Genomic DNA, 16,680 nt, shown 5'->3' with positions numbered 1-16,680 from the left:
AGGAGTAGTCAAAAGCAAGAAATATTTTTGTTCACAAATGTTTTCTCACCAGGAATAAGAAACTCTAGAAAGTACACTTAATATTAAAAGCAATATTGGATCACTGAAAAAACATTGTCCTAAAGAGTAAACAAATATAGTGTAATTTCTTAAATTGGTTTAATAGGAGGCCCAGCTCTGAAGCATCCAGCTTGTTTGTTCATTTGGAAGAACATTGCTGCCATCTCCTCGTCATCAGAGTCCACATACTCTTATTATTCATAATTCTTCCTGGCAGCCTGGGGTTCCCAAATTTTTTCCAGATCAAATGCCCTGAAACACCAGCTAATCTCATTCTATGTGTCGAAGAGACAAAAAGGGTAAGTGGGCAAACTTTAACAAAATGTTCCTCCTTCTGATTGAACAACAAATACCAATTAGTCATTTTAATTTTGGTCTACAATTATTTTGACTTTTGTTCTCTCCTGCACCATCTTTCAGCATCAGAGTTTGAATTATACAGATTATGAAAGAATGATTGAATCATCAAAAGACTCTTATCTCTGATTTTTAAGTCCACAAGAACACTAACCTCATCATTTTTACTAAGCTTTTTCAAAGATTTAATAAATCCTGAATTTTCAATACCTATTTGAAATGCAGGAGGATTCGCTTACTAATAAGCAAAATTAAATTTTGTCAATACAAAATAGATTCTACTGCTACCTCTCAATTATTTAATTGTATTACAGTGATTAAAATTGCAGTGGTACTAAGCACATTTCTTGCTGTAAGAAAGCTGAATGTGCTATGATTTTATGCCAAGTCCACTGACCACTCAAAATACAGTGAGATTATTTTATAAATGGAGTGCAATATGCATTCTTCTTCTCTTGTGGTACTGAGGTTGCTCATGTGTTATCACTGCAAAAGGCAAGAGCTAGCTTTGCCACATATTTACATGAATAAATAAACCTTCTAGGCCACAGTGCTGGTCAAATTTTATGGTGCATACAAGCACGTGGGGATCTTGTTGAAACGCATATTCTAATTCAGTAGGTCAGAAATGGCACCCAAGAGTCTGCATTTCTTACAAGCTCCCAGGACATGCTGATGTTGCTGGTCCACACACCACGTTTTGAGTAACAAGGGTCTTCAAATTTAATTACAAAATAAATCTTTTGTAAAATATTTTTCTGGACCTAGGTTATTAGACATGCATTGTTCTGAGTAAAATAAAGATAATTCAAATCTCATTCCTAGTCTAAGAAATATTCTAGGAAAGTGAAAGTTAAGCTTAACCAATCAGAAACCACAAACTAACCTCTAACTATGGACTTTCCATTAGAATGATCCAAATAAATCCAGTATTCCTCTTTAACCAAATAATTTCTTTGCTCTGCTTCCACATTTACCCTATAAAATCTTTCCCTTCAACGACTTCCGACAGAGTCCCTAACTGCTTTCGGTCTGCTGCTGCCTGATGCATGAATGGCTATTTGCTCAAAAAACCCTTTAAAATTTTAATGTGCCTTAGTTTATCTTCTAACAGAAGGAATAAGTGTGAAGAGGAATTCTTCACAAAGGAAAGCTTTCACTCCTGAGATTTTGAGAATGTAGGCAGTAACGAAATAAGTGACTCAGGTTTAAGAAGAGAATATATTGAGTTCTAGCTTCAACTCTAGGCAGTTGCCATTCTGATCCAAATGCTTTTATGGTTGTTGGCTCCTTGAACCTGCCGTTAGATAATAACAAGCATATAATGGATTGGAAAACTTTGACCCTATTGTTACTTCACAGATTTCTAGTACTTTTAAATCAAAGCACTATACTTTTCCCAGTTTTTATATAACATGATAGTATTATATGATAATTAGTCCCATTTTAAAATCTGCAGTACTTGAGGTCTCAGAAAATCAGTCCTCATCTTTTCTGAACTGGGAAAAAAATGTCTGTTTGCATATTCATATATCATGGTTGGTAATTTACAACTTCCTTTGCATACATTCAGTCCTCGGCAGCTCTGTGCAGCACACTAGGTAGATATTTGTCTTATTTCAAAATTGAGGAAATAGAGAGTTGGTACACTTGCCCAAGAGAGCAGTGAGGTAGTGAGATGGAACTAGCACCTCTTGCTGCTGACTCCAAGTCCTGTGCTTTGTCTTATAAAGAACAATAAAATAAGAACTGGATGGCATTTTACAGTTTACAGTGCTTATAAACATATCTCAATTTTCAGGGTAAAAAAAATAAGTTTTTTATACAGAGTTTAGACATGAAAAAACTGATGTCCAAAGTAGTAAAAGGAAATTGTCCAAGGGTAACTACTAGTGAAATCTAATAGGAATCCATGTCTCCTTCTTACAAGTCTTAGTCCTTTTGTGTTTGTTTGGTTGGTTGTTTTAGGACCTCAGATGCATTGAATTGGTTCATTTCACATCCTTTTGTTCATTTCACATTCTCCTCATTAGTCCATACATGGTTCTATTTTATTTAGTTACACAGTAATTTTTAATAGGATATTAGGTGTCCTATGAATCACTACCCGGCATAGAAGATAAGACATTAACATCTAACCTTCAAGTGAAATGCTTCCCCATCTCTTTCCCTGCCTCCCCTCACCCAGGGTCACCAACATTCTGAACACTATATTCATTGTTCCACTGCTTTCCTTTTTATATTGTTGTATATGAATATATGAATACACATTGATGTTTCTAGGGTTTTTTAAACTTTATAAAAAGCATATTAAGCTATATGCAATATTTTGGGGATATCATGCTGTACATAATATGAGGGCCCTGTAGAATTGGAGATGTTTTTACCAACAAAATTAGGTAATCACAGTATACACCACCCCGTGGTGTGTGTGTATATATGAACATTTATTGTGTAGACACATCAAACTACCCAGTCTCAACTTGAGACATATTTAAATGCACTCTTCATATATGTGTGTATGTGTAAGTGTATAGTAGTAAAGGTCTATTCATTAAACAAATATTTATTGTGTGCCTGCCATGTGTCAGGAAGTACTAAATACCTTACTGTGCACACACGTGCAAAACCAAGTGCAACACTCCACCCCCCTAAAAAAAAGTCCCTGATCTCATGGAAATAACATTGTACAGAGGGAGAGACAGACAATACATAAAATAAATATGGAAAATATAAAGGATGTTAGGTGATGTTACGTGCTAGGGAAGAAAATAAAGCATGCCAGATCCTTAGGGACTAGGGTTTGCCGTTTTAAATAGAATGCTCGGCGATGAACTGGGGATGAGGGGAGCGGGGAGTCTTTATTTAACGGGTGATAAGGAGGTAACTTTCGAGAGCTGAATCAGAACCGAAGTAAACTCTTCGGCAACACCTGCACTCAGCCTATAATGTCTGTAGGATAACAGGCTCAGTCGCGGTGGATGGCCCCCGGAGAGACGATGCATGTCTTCCCGCCTTTCTTCCAGCCGGCCATCCCCTCCGCTAGAATCGCCCTGCTCGCCGACGCCGCACCTGAACGCCGCGCTGCGGGCGTTGTACACCAGCGCGACCACCGCCCGCCGGCACCTCGCCTTGCCGCCGCGCGCGCGCGCAGCCCCGAGGACGCGCTCGGGGAGCGCGCACCGCCCGGGGCCGCCCTCGGGCCGCTCCCAGGCCCCTGGGAACGCGCGCGCGTGCCCGGTCCCGCGGCCTCTCGGCAGGCACGCGGCCGGGAGGACGGCGCGCGCCCCGCTCGGCAGCTGCGGCGGCGGCTGGTGTAGGCGCTCACGTCAGGGCTGGGAGGAGGGGGTTCGCAGCTCAGAGAGTGAGAGAGACATGAGGCAACCTGGCAGGAAGCGAGAAAGAGTTCGGCGAAGAAGGAGTGAGTTCTAGAGACGCCCCGCGAGCAGGACCCGCGCCTGCAGGAGAGCCTGGCCGACCCGGCTCCTCGCCTTCTCTGCGCGCTCTCCCGCGTCCGCTTTCAGCACCCCGAGCGGAGAACAGTTCCCGGCAGCCCGCAGCGCTGCCGAGTGGCCGCCGGCCGGCCGAGTACCCGGAGCTCCAGGGGGCTCAGGAGCACCCTCTGAGAACCCGCTGTGCACCCACCTTTTCCCCTCTTTTGGTGGGCAAGTAAGCACGGGGGAAAAGCATCCGGTGGCCTCAGGGAGCCCTGAAGAAACCGAAGCAGAATGTACCAGGGACACATGCAGGTAAGACATTTCTATAGGGCTGGAGAGAATTCTTGGGGGCTAATTTAAGAGCAAGGCGGTTCAGCAAGTTTCTGTGGTCAAGTGCTGCCTTCGCACAACTCAACAAGTGAAGTGATGCAACATGACCGTGACATTTCTGTCCGGTGCTGCCGGGAAAACTAGACCGGTTTCCGAGGGTGGGAGAAGGGGAGGGAAGACCTCAGAACTTCGATTGGGGAAGTTTGTTTTCTGTGCATTCCCTGAGCCTGTTTCTTTAAACAGGATCAAGGAATCGAAACAGAGGAAACCCTAGAGATGACCGTGTTTCCGTTGTAATCCTATTGATGCATCTCAGCATGTATGTCAACTGAAGGGCAAACAATAATAGGAAAGACAAAGCTTTTCCTTTACCGTCTGAAAAGGTTGCTTGACTTAGAACACTCTGTCACTTTCGTTTCATTTTTTAAAGTGTTATACTTAAAAAACGATTTATACTGTATTTTCCCCCTTCACATTATGGGACATTGCCATCTACTCCAATAGTCACAGGATGACTTGGGAGGATGAATTTCAAACACATGTCCAAGGAGCTCTAATGTTTTTCAGGGGAGGTGCTGCCTCCGGTTGTTATTAATATTCATCTGAGCTGAGCCGCTGCTTCTTTCCGATGCAAACACACTCTACTCTCTTGGGCAAGATTACTTTAACCTTGACTCCAGTTCTCATTCATACTGTTGGTTCTTTCTTATAAAGGCAGATATATGCTTTGGGAGAAAAATAAAATACTAACTCAGCTTTCTAAAGTATGAACTGGACTCTTTATTGCACCTAAATGGTTTAGTCATCAGGTTTGATGTTTGGGCTTCCTTTCCATTCCAAAGATGGTCAAATACAATCATTATGTGTGATGCCTTTATCCTGGTGTATAACATTTATGAATACTGAGGATTTTGCTTCTGTGTCTTTTAGAGCAATTGGAAATAGATAAATATGTTGTTATATTTATGACTTAGTACTACCCAGATTTAATAACTTAGGGAAATTCTTTTGGACTATAATCCATTTTTAAATAAAACACAATATTTCATCATAGTCTCAATTTTTATAAGAATTCTCAATATATAGTGCCAGAATTCCAAAAGATTTCCCGTATGACTAACATCATCCTGTTTTGAAAATTATTAATGTAATTATATCACATTTGATAGACAAAAAGTAGTGAATGAAGTATATTTTTAAATGTTATATATGATCAATGTGATCTGCATGTTTCTTATAAAAGCTACACCAATTGAAAAGTTAAGTAACATAGAAGAATTCAAATAATGACTGCTGAAAAAATTAACAAAGAATTATTACTATAGTTTTATGCTTCATCTTCACCCAAGAATGATAATTACAATTTTATATATTATCTGTTTTTTAAACAGTTTATTCACAAGGGTAAAACAGGAAGATTTTAATAGAGTCAACCCTCAAAAAATTGTTCATTTACACAAAATTGACAATTGACCACTAAGGGGAAATTAACAAAAACTTTGCACAGTATTTTTTTTGTTGCTTAAAAAATATGTTACTGTGAATGAAGAATCGAAGCAACAATATGGTAAATTCATGCACCCAAAAACAATTTTAACTCAATTTTCTCAATATCTCAAAGGAGAATGTTATTGAAACTTGAGTTGCCTGGAACAATGTCTGAGGGTTTAATTTCACTTAGAAAGAATAAACAAAATATAAGACTCTGCATATTCTCCCAACTTAATGTCTTTTGCTTGTGCACTGCTGTAACAGCAAATATGATGACTTGCAGTAAAACTCACAAATCTTTGCTGCCAAGCTTAAATTAAAACATTACTAAATAAAGACTGTAATCAGTACATCCACCAAAATTTCAGAGCATAACACTTTTTTCCTACTTACTATTAACCATTAATGTTAAACATAAAACTTCCGAGGCCTTAGTAGGTACGTTTAGTAGTTATTCAATAGTATGATCTGAATGGGCATCTGCTCCCCCCAACAAAAAAATACCTATTACAGATTGATTTATAATATATTGTTGGCTTACATTTTAAACTCATATCTCTTCCCCCAAAGAATATTGTTTAGCCTATAGACAAAATAACATTTCCTTATCAGAGATACTATCATCTTCCTGTGTGTACCTGACTCTAATCACAGATAAGAAGAAACACATTCCAAACACTCCAAAATGTGTATAATTAAAATCTGAATCCATATTTGGTAAAGTGGACCAGGGATAAGCAGATTTACTAACATTTCTGCCAGCTTTGGAGTTAATTTGAAACATAATGTTACTTGACTGATACCTTAAAACAAGAGTGAAACAGAAATGTTTGCAATCTTTTGCTATGTATTCTAATTCTTCTCTTTTCTGTATCCAAGAGACTTTAAAATAAAGTGCTTTGTAAATTAGCAGTTTGAAGTAGGGGCAGGTGTTCTCAGGAAGACTTAAAAATAGTCTAATTTAAAACTCCTGTGGTGCCTTTGTTTTTGCAACTTAATGATTTTGCAGATAAAGTCTATTAATTCTCATACATATGGCTAATTCATCTGGTTTATGGTAGAATCTGAATTCATTTTAGAAACCACAGACTTTTAAAAACACATTTGGTTTGCTCTGCTAGTTCATTAGAAAATAAAAGTTGGCATCTATTACAGATAGAGCATAGAGTAACAGATATTTCTTGGTTTCATAGTAAAAGCTGCAGGTATATTTCTTAGGAGCAGGGTCCTGGAGCTATGTTTTTATCCAGCTGCCTTACCAATTATTTCCAAGGGGAGTTAGTCACCCCAGTAAATGAAGCAAAGGTTGCTTCTTTTGTGACTGTTTTAGATTTACTTATTTTTTCTTTTGACCAAGGGCACTGATGATGATTGAATATACTTTAGCATCGGTTCTGACAAAACTCTGTTGTTCATTGAGGGCCTATGGTCTTAATTCCACCAATACCTCTGTATGTTCAGGGCTGAGGTGATTATTTGCCTAAGTGCATTTGAGTTAACATTTCCAGTTAGAGGAAATTATTACATGTCTCTCAATATTTTCTTAACCTAGCTGTTTTATTTCTGAGGTGGTATAAATACAGAGAAATATAATTTCAATTTTCTACTAAGATTTTTTGAATTGTTATTGAAGAATCCACAGCAATGGGTCTTTTTAATAAAAGAAAGTTATTTCAGAAGGCAATCAAACAAAAAATCTATTTGTAATTGTAGCTGATCTTTATTTTAGGCATTCAAAGCAGACTTTTTGACTTATTCAAACTGTCTGGGGAATCATTCCACACCCTCTAGCTTCACAAGACGTAAACTAAGGAAAATTTAAATGACAAAAATTGTAAGATTATTAACAGCTCAAAAAGTAGCCATTTGTTTTCCCCCAGGGGAGTTTTGCATTTGTTTTTCTATATGACTTTACTTAAGATTTTTCTTAAAATCTCCACAAAGGGGAATAGCTTAGGTAATTTAAGTTATGTTAGTACATTAGATCTCGCCCCTGGTGATTTATTTAGGTTCACTAGAAACAAAATACATAAGAAACCAATTGAAGGTAAGACTGTAGAATGTTGTTTTCAATACTCTAAACAGTAGGTTATCATAATTGAGGCCCTCAGCAAAACTGTAAAGCAGATGATATTTATCATGGGTACTTCCAGCTCTCTAACAGATCCACTTTTTTCCCTCCTGGTACCACCTTTTTTAATTCTTGAGACAGGGTCTTTCTCTGTCCCCCAGGCTAGAGTGCAGTGGCCCAATCTCGGCTCACTGCTTGCTATGCCTCCCTGGCTGAAGCAATTCTCCCACCTCAGTCTCCCAAGTAGCTGGGACTACAGGTGCATGCCACCATGCCCAGATAATTTTTGTATTTTTTGTAGAGACAGGGTTTCGCCATGTTGTCCAGGCTGGTCTTGAACTCCTGAGTTGAAGCGATCCACGCGCCTTTGCCTCCCACAGTGCTAGGATTACAGGCATGAACCGCAGCTCCCGGCTCACCCTTTTCCATCCTGTGTTCTTTCTTTCTTAACCCTTTGCTAAGGCATTAACTGCTAGCAAAGATATGACTAATAGCAATAAACCACCTGCATGCACACACATACACACATTTTCAGAGGCGAGTCTTTGAGATTAGTTTAGAGTTGGAACAGGGGTGGCATTTTCAGGAGAGTGAGCAGTGCTGGGGTTTGTTGTGTTGTTTTGGTCAGTGGTTGCTGCTGCCTTCCTCTCCCCCTTTGTTATCTCAGTTCAAGTGGCACCTGGTCTTCTTCCTCAAATGTCATCTTATAGGTAATGATGAGCATAAGTATGATGAAATATTAACTAGAACTCCGTTGAAGCAAATTCATGTACATTTAAGCTGTTGATCAAAATTATGACACAAGCTCCAGCAAGATTCTGAAGTGTCTTCCTGTATATTCACATGCAAATCATGTTTGGTATGGATGTAGTGTTGAGCTTTTAACACTTGAAAGTTATAATAGTTGTGGTATGCATTAGCAGAATACTTGATTAATCTGAAAATTTCATTCCCCAGCCATACTGGCCAACAGTTTATATACTTACTATAAGAAACACAATATAGTCTTTGTAGATTTTATTTGTGGTTTATAAATATTCCTCCTAAAAACATGTGTTTGAAAGTAAAAATTTCATCATATAAATGTTTTTATTATAAAACATTTTTTAAAGTAAAGAATAAGAAAAGGTTAAAACACAACTTGTTAACTCTACAATTTTGAATCTCTAGTATTACCACTGCCAATCCTGGAAACATTAAGATGCGATACACCATGTAGTCAAAACATCTGGCAGGCTGCTTTTTTACACTTTTCATTGAGATCACATGTTTCCAACATAAGCTAAAGCTGTTAAAAGGTTTTATATTTTAAAATTACCTTCTTGATACATTTATAGGATAACCAGTGTGCAATTCTAACGCTAAATGTAAAGGTAAACTCCAGCCTAGTGTGTCCTTATTAAGAGACCTAAATCCAATCTGAATGTTTGGGACATCTAAAAATATAATTTCAAATATGCTGACAGAGAAAACTAGTTACCAAGTTCCTGAAACATTTTTCACCTTTTTATAATTCAGAACATATAAAACACAAATCATCTTGAACTATTGCATGAATCCAAGGCCAGAGTGCTATGAAGTGGGGGTTATGTTTCTTTCAGTGACCTTTTCCTTACCCCCCACCTCATCCACTTCTACCTCACCTCACCTATACCATCCCCTTTAGTAGGGATATCAAATGAGACTTTCTTTCCCAGTCTGCTCAGAAAAATTATTATAGCTTATATATTACTATATTATAGAGTATAAACAGGAAGATAGTTAATACTCTATTCATTAACTATCAAGACAATTGCTCAAGGCGTAATAATACAACACACTGCCAATGTTATCTTATAATGTCATGCTGACTGATTCTTACTAGTTAGTAACCAATATACTATTTTTTTATTAAAACCCCATTAGATAAATATCCATTGTCATACTCCATGTAAGATTTCACTAAATGGATCAAACTTTTGGATTGCTTTTTAGACACCACTGTAAGAAATAGCACAGATGAAAAATAATGAGCTCATTTAGATAGGAAGAGGCTGTTTTGCCATTTCATTGAAAAAAAAAAAAAAAGACAAAAATCCCCGCCAGCAGCTCCAAAATGGGGTTAACCTGACCCAAGTGAAATAGTTTGAATTTCAGGTGCATGCCCAACTCCCCAAAGTTTCTACTCATGTGCACGTACCTCTGGAAAACCAGATAAACCCTGCAAGTGAGACTTGATGTAGCAAGTTATTTTCCCCAAACAGAATGCCATATGGTGATCTATGAATCATGGAAATTCCAGGAGAAGAACGGTGTTGTTGTGATGCCAGAAATCTACCTAGGGAGTCACAAAATCCCCACTCCCACACACCCTCTTAAAAATCATGTGGTTCTTAAAACAACTGGTATGGTGGAGGAATTCATAACCATGTCATATGAATAGTGATTGAAAGAACTGGGGATATTTGGCTGGGAAAGTAAAGACTCAAGGAGACCATGATGACTCTATATAAAGTATTTGAAGGGCTGGCTATTTAGGAAAGGGATAACATTGTTCTATACAGCCTTGAGGGTTAAAACTGGTGTTAAGTTAGGGTAAGGTAAAAAGTTTCCTCAAGGTGGAGACAATAAGAATGTACCGGATATAGCACCCAGTTTGGCAAGATGCCCTCTTGGAGATGGAAGAGGCGTAGGGTGAAGGGAGAGATATGGGTGAGCAGATCACAGCGACACTGTGCACACATAGGCCCCTATTCCAAGACATTATGCCCTGTGGAGAAACCCAGTGAGAAGCACCATGGGAAAGACCCTCACACTAGGTATATGTGAGTTTGTGTCCCTATCGAAATGGTTGTAGTCGACTAAAGTGATGACCAGCAAAATCCAACATTTCCTGGGAAAATATTCCCTGTTTGTCAGTATTTGGGTGAGCCTCTGACAGAGCCCTGCCAGTACTGTCATGAAAAGTGATCAGAAACAGTGAAAGGTCAGAAAATATGGAAGCTCCTTAAGAAAGTAAGAAAGAAGAAAAATTAAAACACCATGAGCAACTGAACCTGCTAGAGCTGCAAAGCACCCCTTCACCTCCCTTCACATGGGTGTTAACTGTAACGTGCATGCCCATCCTCAGTGATCTGCTGATCATGTAGGGATATAACATTTGATTCGGCAGGGGATTATGTACACATGAGATACATGGGAGCTTATTGGAAATGCAGAATCTCAAGTCCAACTCCAGACCTACTGAATCAGGAACTGATTTTTTTCAAGGAACCCAGTGATTTATATGCACACTAACATTTGAGAAGCACAGGTCCGAGAAAACTGTAGGTAAAAAACAGTGTGTGATCTATTGAGCTGAGACCCTAGCAGAAAGCTTAATTCCTAGGTAGCTTTCTGACATCACAGAGGCAAGACGAAGTCCCTGAAAGAGGAGCTGGAAAGAGCAGCTATCACAACTATACTTGAATAAAAATGTCTTCATTATATTGACTCCATAACGACCAGCCAATTTGTTGTAGTTTTTCCTTCTGGAAAAATGCACAACAAACCTATGATGCTTCACCTAACACATTTATTTATTTTATTTACAAATAAATAAATACGTAGTTTTATTTATTTGTAATTTATTTTAAGGGAGTGGGGACATAATAGTTCTCTAAACAATTTGTTTGGAGAACAAACAAACAGAGGTGGCTCATGCCTCTAATCCCAGCACTTTGGGAGGCCGAGTCAGGCGGATCACTTGAGGTCAGGAGTTCGAGACCAGCCTGGCCAACATGGTGAAACCCCATCTCTATTAAAAAATAACAAAACAAACTATTTGTTTAGAGGACTATTATGTCCCCATTCCCTTAAATCTTTTCTCCTCGAAGATAAACAGTGCACTCAAGCATTTCTCATAATGATATTTCTGATGTTTTAAAGGCTGCATGAAAATATGGCCCTCCAAACAAGACACACTGCTAGAGATGTGATCAGGTGAATTCCAACCACTGCGAGATTATCTGTCTCTTGGGAAAGATACCTATTCAGACAGCCTAAAAGTGCATTAGCTTCTTTATATTAAATTGTTCTATAAAGTGTTCTGATGTTTCTATTCTCTAAATCACTTGAGAGTTATTTCACAGGTATTTGGTCTTTATACCAAAATAATCTTAAATCTAAATGTGATGATTAAAATATTCTAGGTTAACAGTTCCTTATGTCTCCAACGATGGTGCTAATGTTCAATTTTGAGGTCACAGAATCCTTTGTTTAAAGAACCTTTGAAAAAGTTTTCTTCAACCTTCTCATCTCACAGATGGGGAAACTGAGGCCCAGAAAGGTTAGAAGACTTGCTCAGAAAGTCCCACACTGGTTAGTTAACAGAGCTAGTGCTGAAGTGAAATCTGCCTTACCCTGGTGTATTATTTTCATTACACCATAATTCTCTATTTTAAGACTTATTACATTCAAAAATCAACATGAAAATAAATATTACAATAAACCACTAACAGTTTCCAAATATCTAGATGTTTGGCGTTTAGTCATTAAAATTGATATTTTTCTGCTTTTCAGTTGTAGTATAACTATTTGATATTTTATATGTTGCTTTAGCAGTCATTTGGCTAACAATGGAAGAAAATACGGCCTGTAAGCATGTTTTACAAGTGAAATAAAGTGCCCTGAAAAATTGAATTAGAAATTTAGAACATTTCTTGTTCTAAAGGTGTTCACCACTGTTTCTCCTTGGACTGACTAGACTGGCCATTTGAATAAGCATAGAAAGAATGATGAAGATTTAAAAATTAACCATTTTGCAATCTCCAGAGTAAAAAGTGACTCAAATAAGAATGATCAATGGATGTTAAATCTGAGGAGGAAGGCAGTATGGGAATAAGGTATTTACATAGCATCAAAATGTCATCCATAAATTACAAAAGAAAAAAAGGAACTTTTCAATGGCTAAATTGGATAACACCTTAACTAAGTCATCAAAATCAACATCACCAATAATGGACAGATGGAGCATGTGCCTCTGGATATGATGCTGTGAAAAGGAGACAGCGTCACTCAGGTAATAATCGTGCCAAAAATGTACAACCTGAGTCTAATTATGAGAAAACAGACAAACCCAAAATAAAGGCTACTCTATAAAATAAGCAGATTGTGTTTTTCCAAAATATCAATGTCATGAAAAAACAAGAAAAAGCTGAGAAGCTGTTACAAATTAAAAGGAGACCAAAGAGATATGACAACTAAATGCAATATATAATCCAGACTGGATCTTGGGCTAGGAAGGAAATTGCTGTAAGGACACCCTTGGCACACACTATTGACCAGAACTCATATATGGACTTTTGATCAGTATTATTTTTGTTTTTACATTTTTGAACTGGATGACTATACTGTGGCTATGTTAAAAAGAAATCCTTGTTCATAGGACATACACATACTGTATGAAGTGATAAAAAGCATGGTGTGTATATTTAATAATCTTATGTGTATGTATGTGTGTGTGTATAGATACAAAGAGAGAGAGGGAGGGAGAAGGAATGAAAGATAATGATAAAGCAATACAGCAAAATATTAAAAACTGCTAAATTTGGGGAAAGGGTTTATGGGAGTCCATTGTACTCTTTTTGTAATTTTTCTGTAAGCTTAAGAGACTATGTCAAAATAAATAATGTGTTGGAAAAAAAGTACATTGGGGCACTGGCAGACTTCTAGATCTAGGCTAGGGGTGAAGGGTCCAGGGAACAGGCAGGGGCAGAGCCCAAGTCAAGCCCTGAACAGGTCAGTGTGGACCCCACTGCTGCCTTCACAGTACAAAGAACAGCAGAGCTTGCACCCTGACTCAGCAGGCCTGAGACACTGGTTCCGCAACTACCCTGCTGCTGCTGCTGCTGCCCACAGAAACCCCATGTTACAGCTTCAATGGCTGCCGTTACTGCCAGGATGGACTCTCTACCATGGCTACTTGTCTGTGTCCAAAATCCTATTTCAAAATGGAGGGCAGATATGGCTGATTGGTGGAGATGAGCCACACGTTCATACCGGGGCTCCAAGATAGTCTGTAAAAGTGCGTATTGGCTTCTCACCAAGACTGAGGGTGTGGGCAATTTCCCAAATGTAGAAAGAGAGTTTAGATTTGGGGAAGTTTTTTTTAAGTGAATGTCCACCGTAACATGTTCAGATATTGCTTGAATGTAAAATAGACACCTTGGTCTCTATCTTGATTGACTAGAGTCCAGCCTGGCTTAAGAGATAAGAGTTGAAAGGAAATAATTCTCTTTAAGCCTGCATTTATTTAGTACTACCTGCCATTAGAGACAGGACTGTAAGAGAATATGGTAGAACCAGCTTATATTGGCTTATTAAATCATGTAGCAGAGAAGAGCAGAATGGTTCCTCTATCATTGATCAATGTCCATCTACTGCTCACTCCTTTTTGAGATATTAGAAAGAGCCATATAAAGAGTTTAGTAATTAATTAGGGAATTAAAATACATATCATATACCTTAATGATAAGAACATCTTTTTCCTCCATGTGCGGGAATTTACTGTGAAATATTGGGCACATTCATGTTTCATATTCATGCAAAAGATGATGATAATCAAGATGCCCTGTGCATTTGAGTCATTAATATTGATATACAGTCTCTTATATAACCCTTTAGGAAGATTTATGTAAGACAAAAGAAAGTCTTCTTAAGCTTGAGGAAAGATTAAATTAAAATGGAATCTTGGAGGTATAAAGGTCTTTAGAGTTCACATAGCACAACTTGGTCATTTCACATGTGAGGAAACTGAGGGCTAGGTCTTGATGGCTCAGATTTCTTCAATTAATTGCCTATTCCCAAAATGCAAAAAAAAAAAAAAAGAAAGAATGCTGAAAGGCTTTTGATGACATTCATCATACATCGCTTAATAATTCCTCACATTTGAAGAGGGAACAAAACATAGTGCTTGAGAGCTTCTGCTCCAGCATAACAGCCCCAAGTTCAAACCATGGCTTCACCACATAGTGTCTATGATTTTGCTCGAACTTATCCTCCCTAACCCCCACTTTCCTCACCTGTGACAGGGAGATAAGAAAAGTACCCACACATTGTGATGACTTCGTAAGGACTAGATGAGATAATGAAGGTATAAGGGTCTTAGAATATAATAATTTATCAATTATACTAGCTCTTATGTTTTTATAGAGCTACCAAAATGTTTCTTACATACTATCTGTGGAATAAAGAGTTTAGCCACGGCGTGCCTGTTATACCTGTTGTTCACAATAGTGGCAGATGCTTACTTTTCTTGTTTTATCACAGTTCTAGATTTTTTTTATTTCCTCGTCCTCAATTCCTTGCCTTACATACGCTCTGAATGTTTACTCATCCGTCACTATTCCCTTCAAATGTTACCCCCTCAGTGAGTGCTGCTCTGCACCACCACCCCTCTCCCAGCAATGCAGAATTAAGGATGTTTTTCTTGATGCTTCTTTAGCAGCTTATATGCATTGATAATACAATACCATAATTAACATATAGCTTTAATTATTTATTTTTGTCAGTCTCCCCAACTTCTTGTAAGCTCATCTGTGGCAGTGACTTTATCCAATACATCTTTATATTCTTGGAGACTAGTAGTGCAAAGTATATACTCTTTACATAGTACTTATTGAATGAATAGATGACTTGATGATTAAATGAATGAACGTGAAATACTCAGAAGGTCCTTACTGTCCTGAGTAAGGACTCCAAAGTGCAGTTGAGATGGTCTCCGTGATGCCAAGATACACACAGCCTCAGGATCTGGTCTATTCCCATGAGCTGTGGAAACAAATGCCTATCAAGTGAAGTTTCTACACACTTGAAATCAATTACAGGGAAACCTTATAAACCTTATAATTAGATTGCCACTGTAATTAACCAACACTCCACTGTCAAAGCAGTCTACGCAGTTTAATGGGTTCAACCTCTTTAAATCTGGAGGACAATTTAGGACTGCAGACTTACAAATATAATAGATTCTTCTAATGGTTTCTAACTGTATCTCTAACCAGCCAAGGTCATGTGGAATTAGAAGCCATTCCTCTAAAGTTCTGGACACCTCTTCACCACTTCAGCTGGTTGTCAACAACAATTTTGATAATAATGCTAACACACACACCCCTGAGACAACTGAGACTATGACAGAACGTTATGATGTTGGAACTGCTGTCGGAGGCTGTCATTTGCTTATACCCTGTTGTAAGGGTTGCTTATACCCCCAGCCCTGACCTCCCCAGTTACACATGCATGCACATGTGAGTTCTCTCTCTGTCTCTCTCACACACACACATGCAGCTTTTCACATCAGATCCAAGGAAGGAGCTGTACTCACAATGGTCATACAATGGTCATCCAGTGGACTTGTCTATTTTGTGCACCTATCTGAACCATGGGATCTTATTATATCTCACACAGTTCCTTTTATTCTTTTTTTTTTTTTTTTTTTTTTTTTTGAAACGGAGTCTCGCTCCATCTCCCAGGCTGGAGTGCAGTGGCATGATCTCAGCTCACTGCAAGCTCCGCCTCCTGGGTTCACGCCATTCTCCTGCCTCAGCCTCCTGAGTATCTGGGACTACAGGCACCCGCCACCACGCACGGCTAATTTTTTGTATATACATATATATATATATATATATATATATATATATATATTTTTTTTTTTTAGTAGAGACGGGGTTTCACAGTGTTAGCCAGGATGGTCTCAATCTCCTGACCTCGTGATCCACCCACCTCGGCCTCCCAAAGTGCCGGGCACAGTTACTCTTATATGTGAGCCCGAAATACGGAGGAGTAATTCTTCCCATTCAGTTACAGCCTAAGAAGATTCAAAAATCACATGTCAACACAGAGGTCTTTCTAAAAGGAGACAAGAAATACCAGTGCCAGTGACATGTACTACCTTTGTGCAAATAATAAAAATGTACC

The 16,680-nt window shown here is 38.4% G+C and overlaps 1 protein-coding gene across 9 annotated transcripts in view; it reads left to right on the top strand.

Annotated features, from left to right (window-relative positions):
- Positions 1-3,665: 3,665 nt before the first annotated feature.
- The window catches only part of PEX5L (peroxisomal biogenesis factor 5 like), a 242,110-nt gene continuing 229,095 nt past the window's right edge, over positions 3,666-16,680 (top strand). For 6 of the 9 annotated variants that reach the window (XM_004038056.5, XM_055381833.2, XM_055381831.2 and 3 more), the window contains exon 1: positions 3,688-4,166. In XM_004038056.5, the coding sequence (XP_004038104.1) occupies positions 4,146-4,166 (21 nt within the window). In that variant the 5' untranslated portion in view covers positions 3,688-4,145. Of the gene's footprint in view, positions 4,167-16,680 lie in introns of all 9 variants that reach the window. The other 3 variants (XM_004038055.5, XM_055381829.2, XM_004038053.5) reach the window with 1 other exon arrangement.

The sequence above is a fragment of the Gorilla gorilla genome, chromosome 2 (assembly GCF_029281585.2).
Source record: "Gorilla gorilla gorilla isolate KB3781 chromosome 2, NHGRI_mGorGor1-v2.1_pri, whole genome shotgun sequence".
NCBI lineage: Eukaryota > Metazoa > Chordata > Mammalia > Primates > Hominidae > Gorilla > Gorilla gorilla.
Note: the sequence above shows the minus strand (reverse complement) of the source record. Positions and strands in the feature narration are given on the sequence as shown.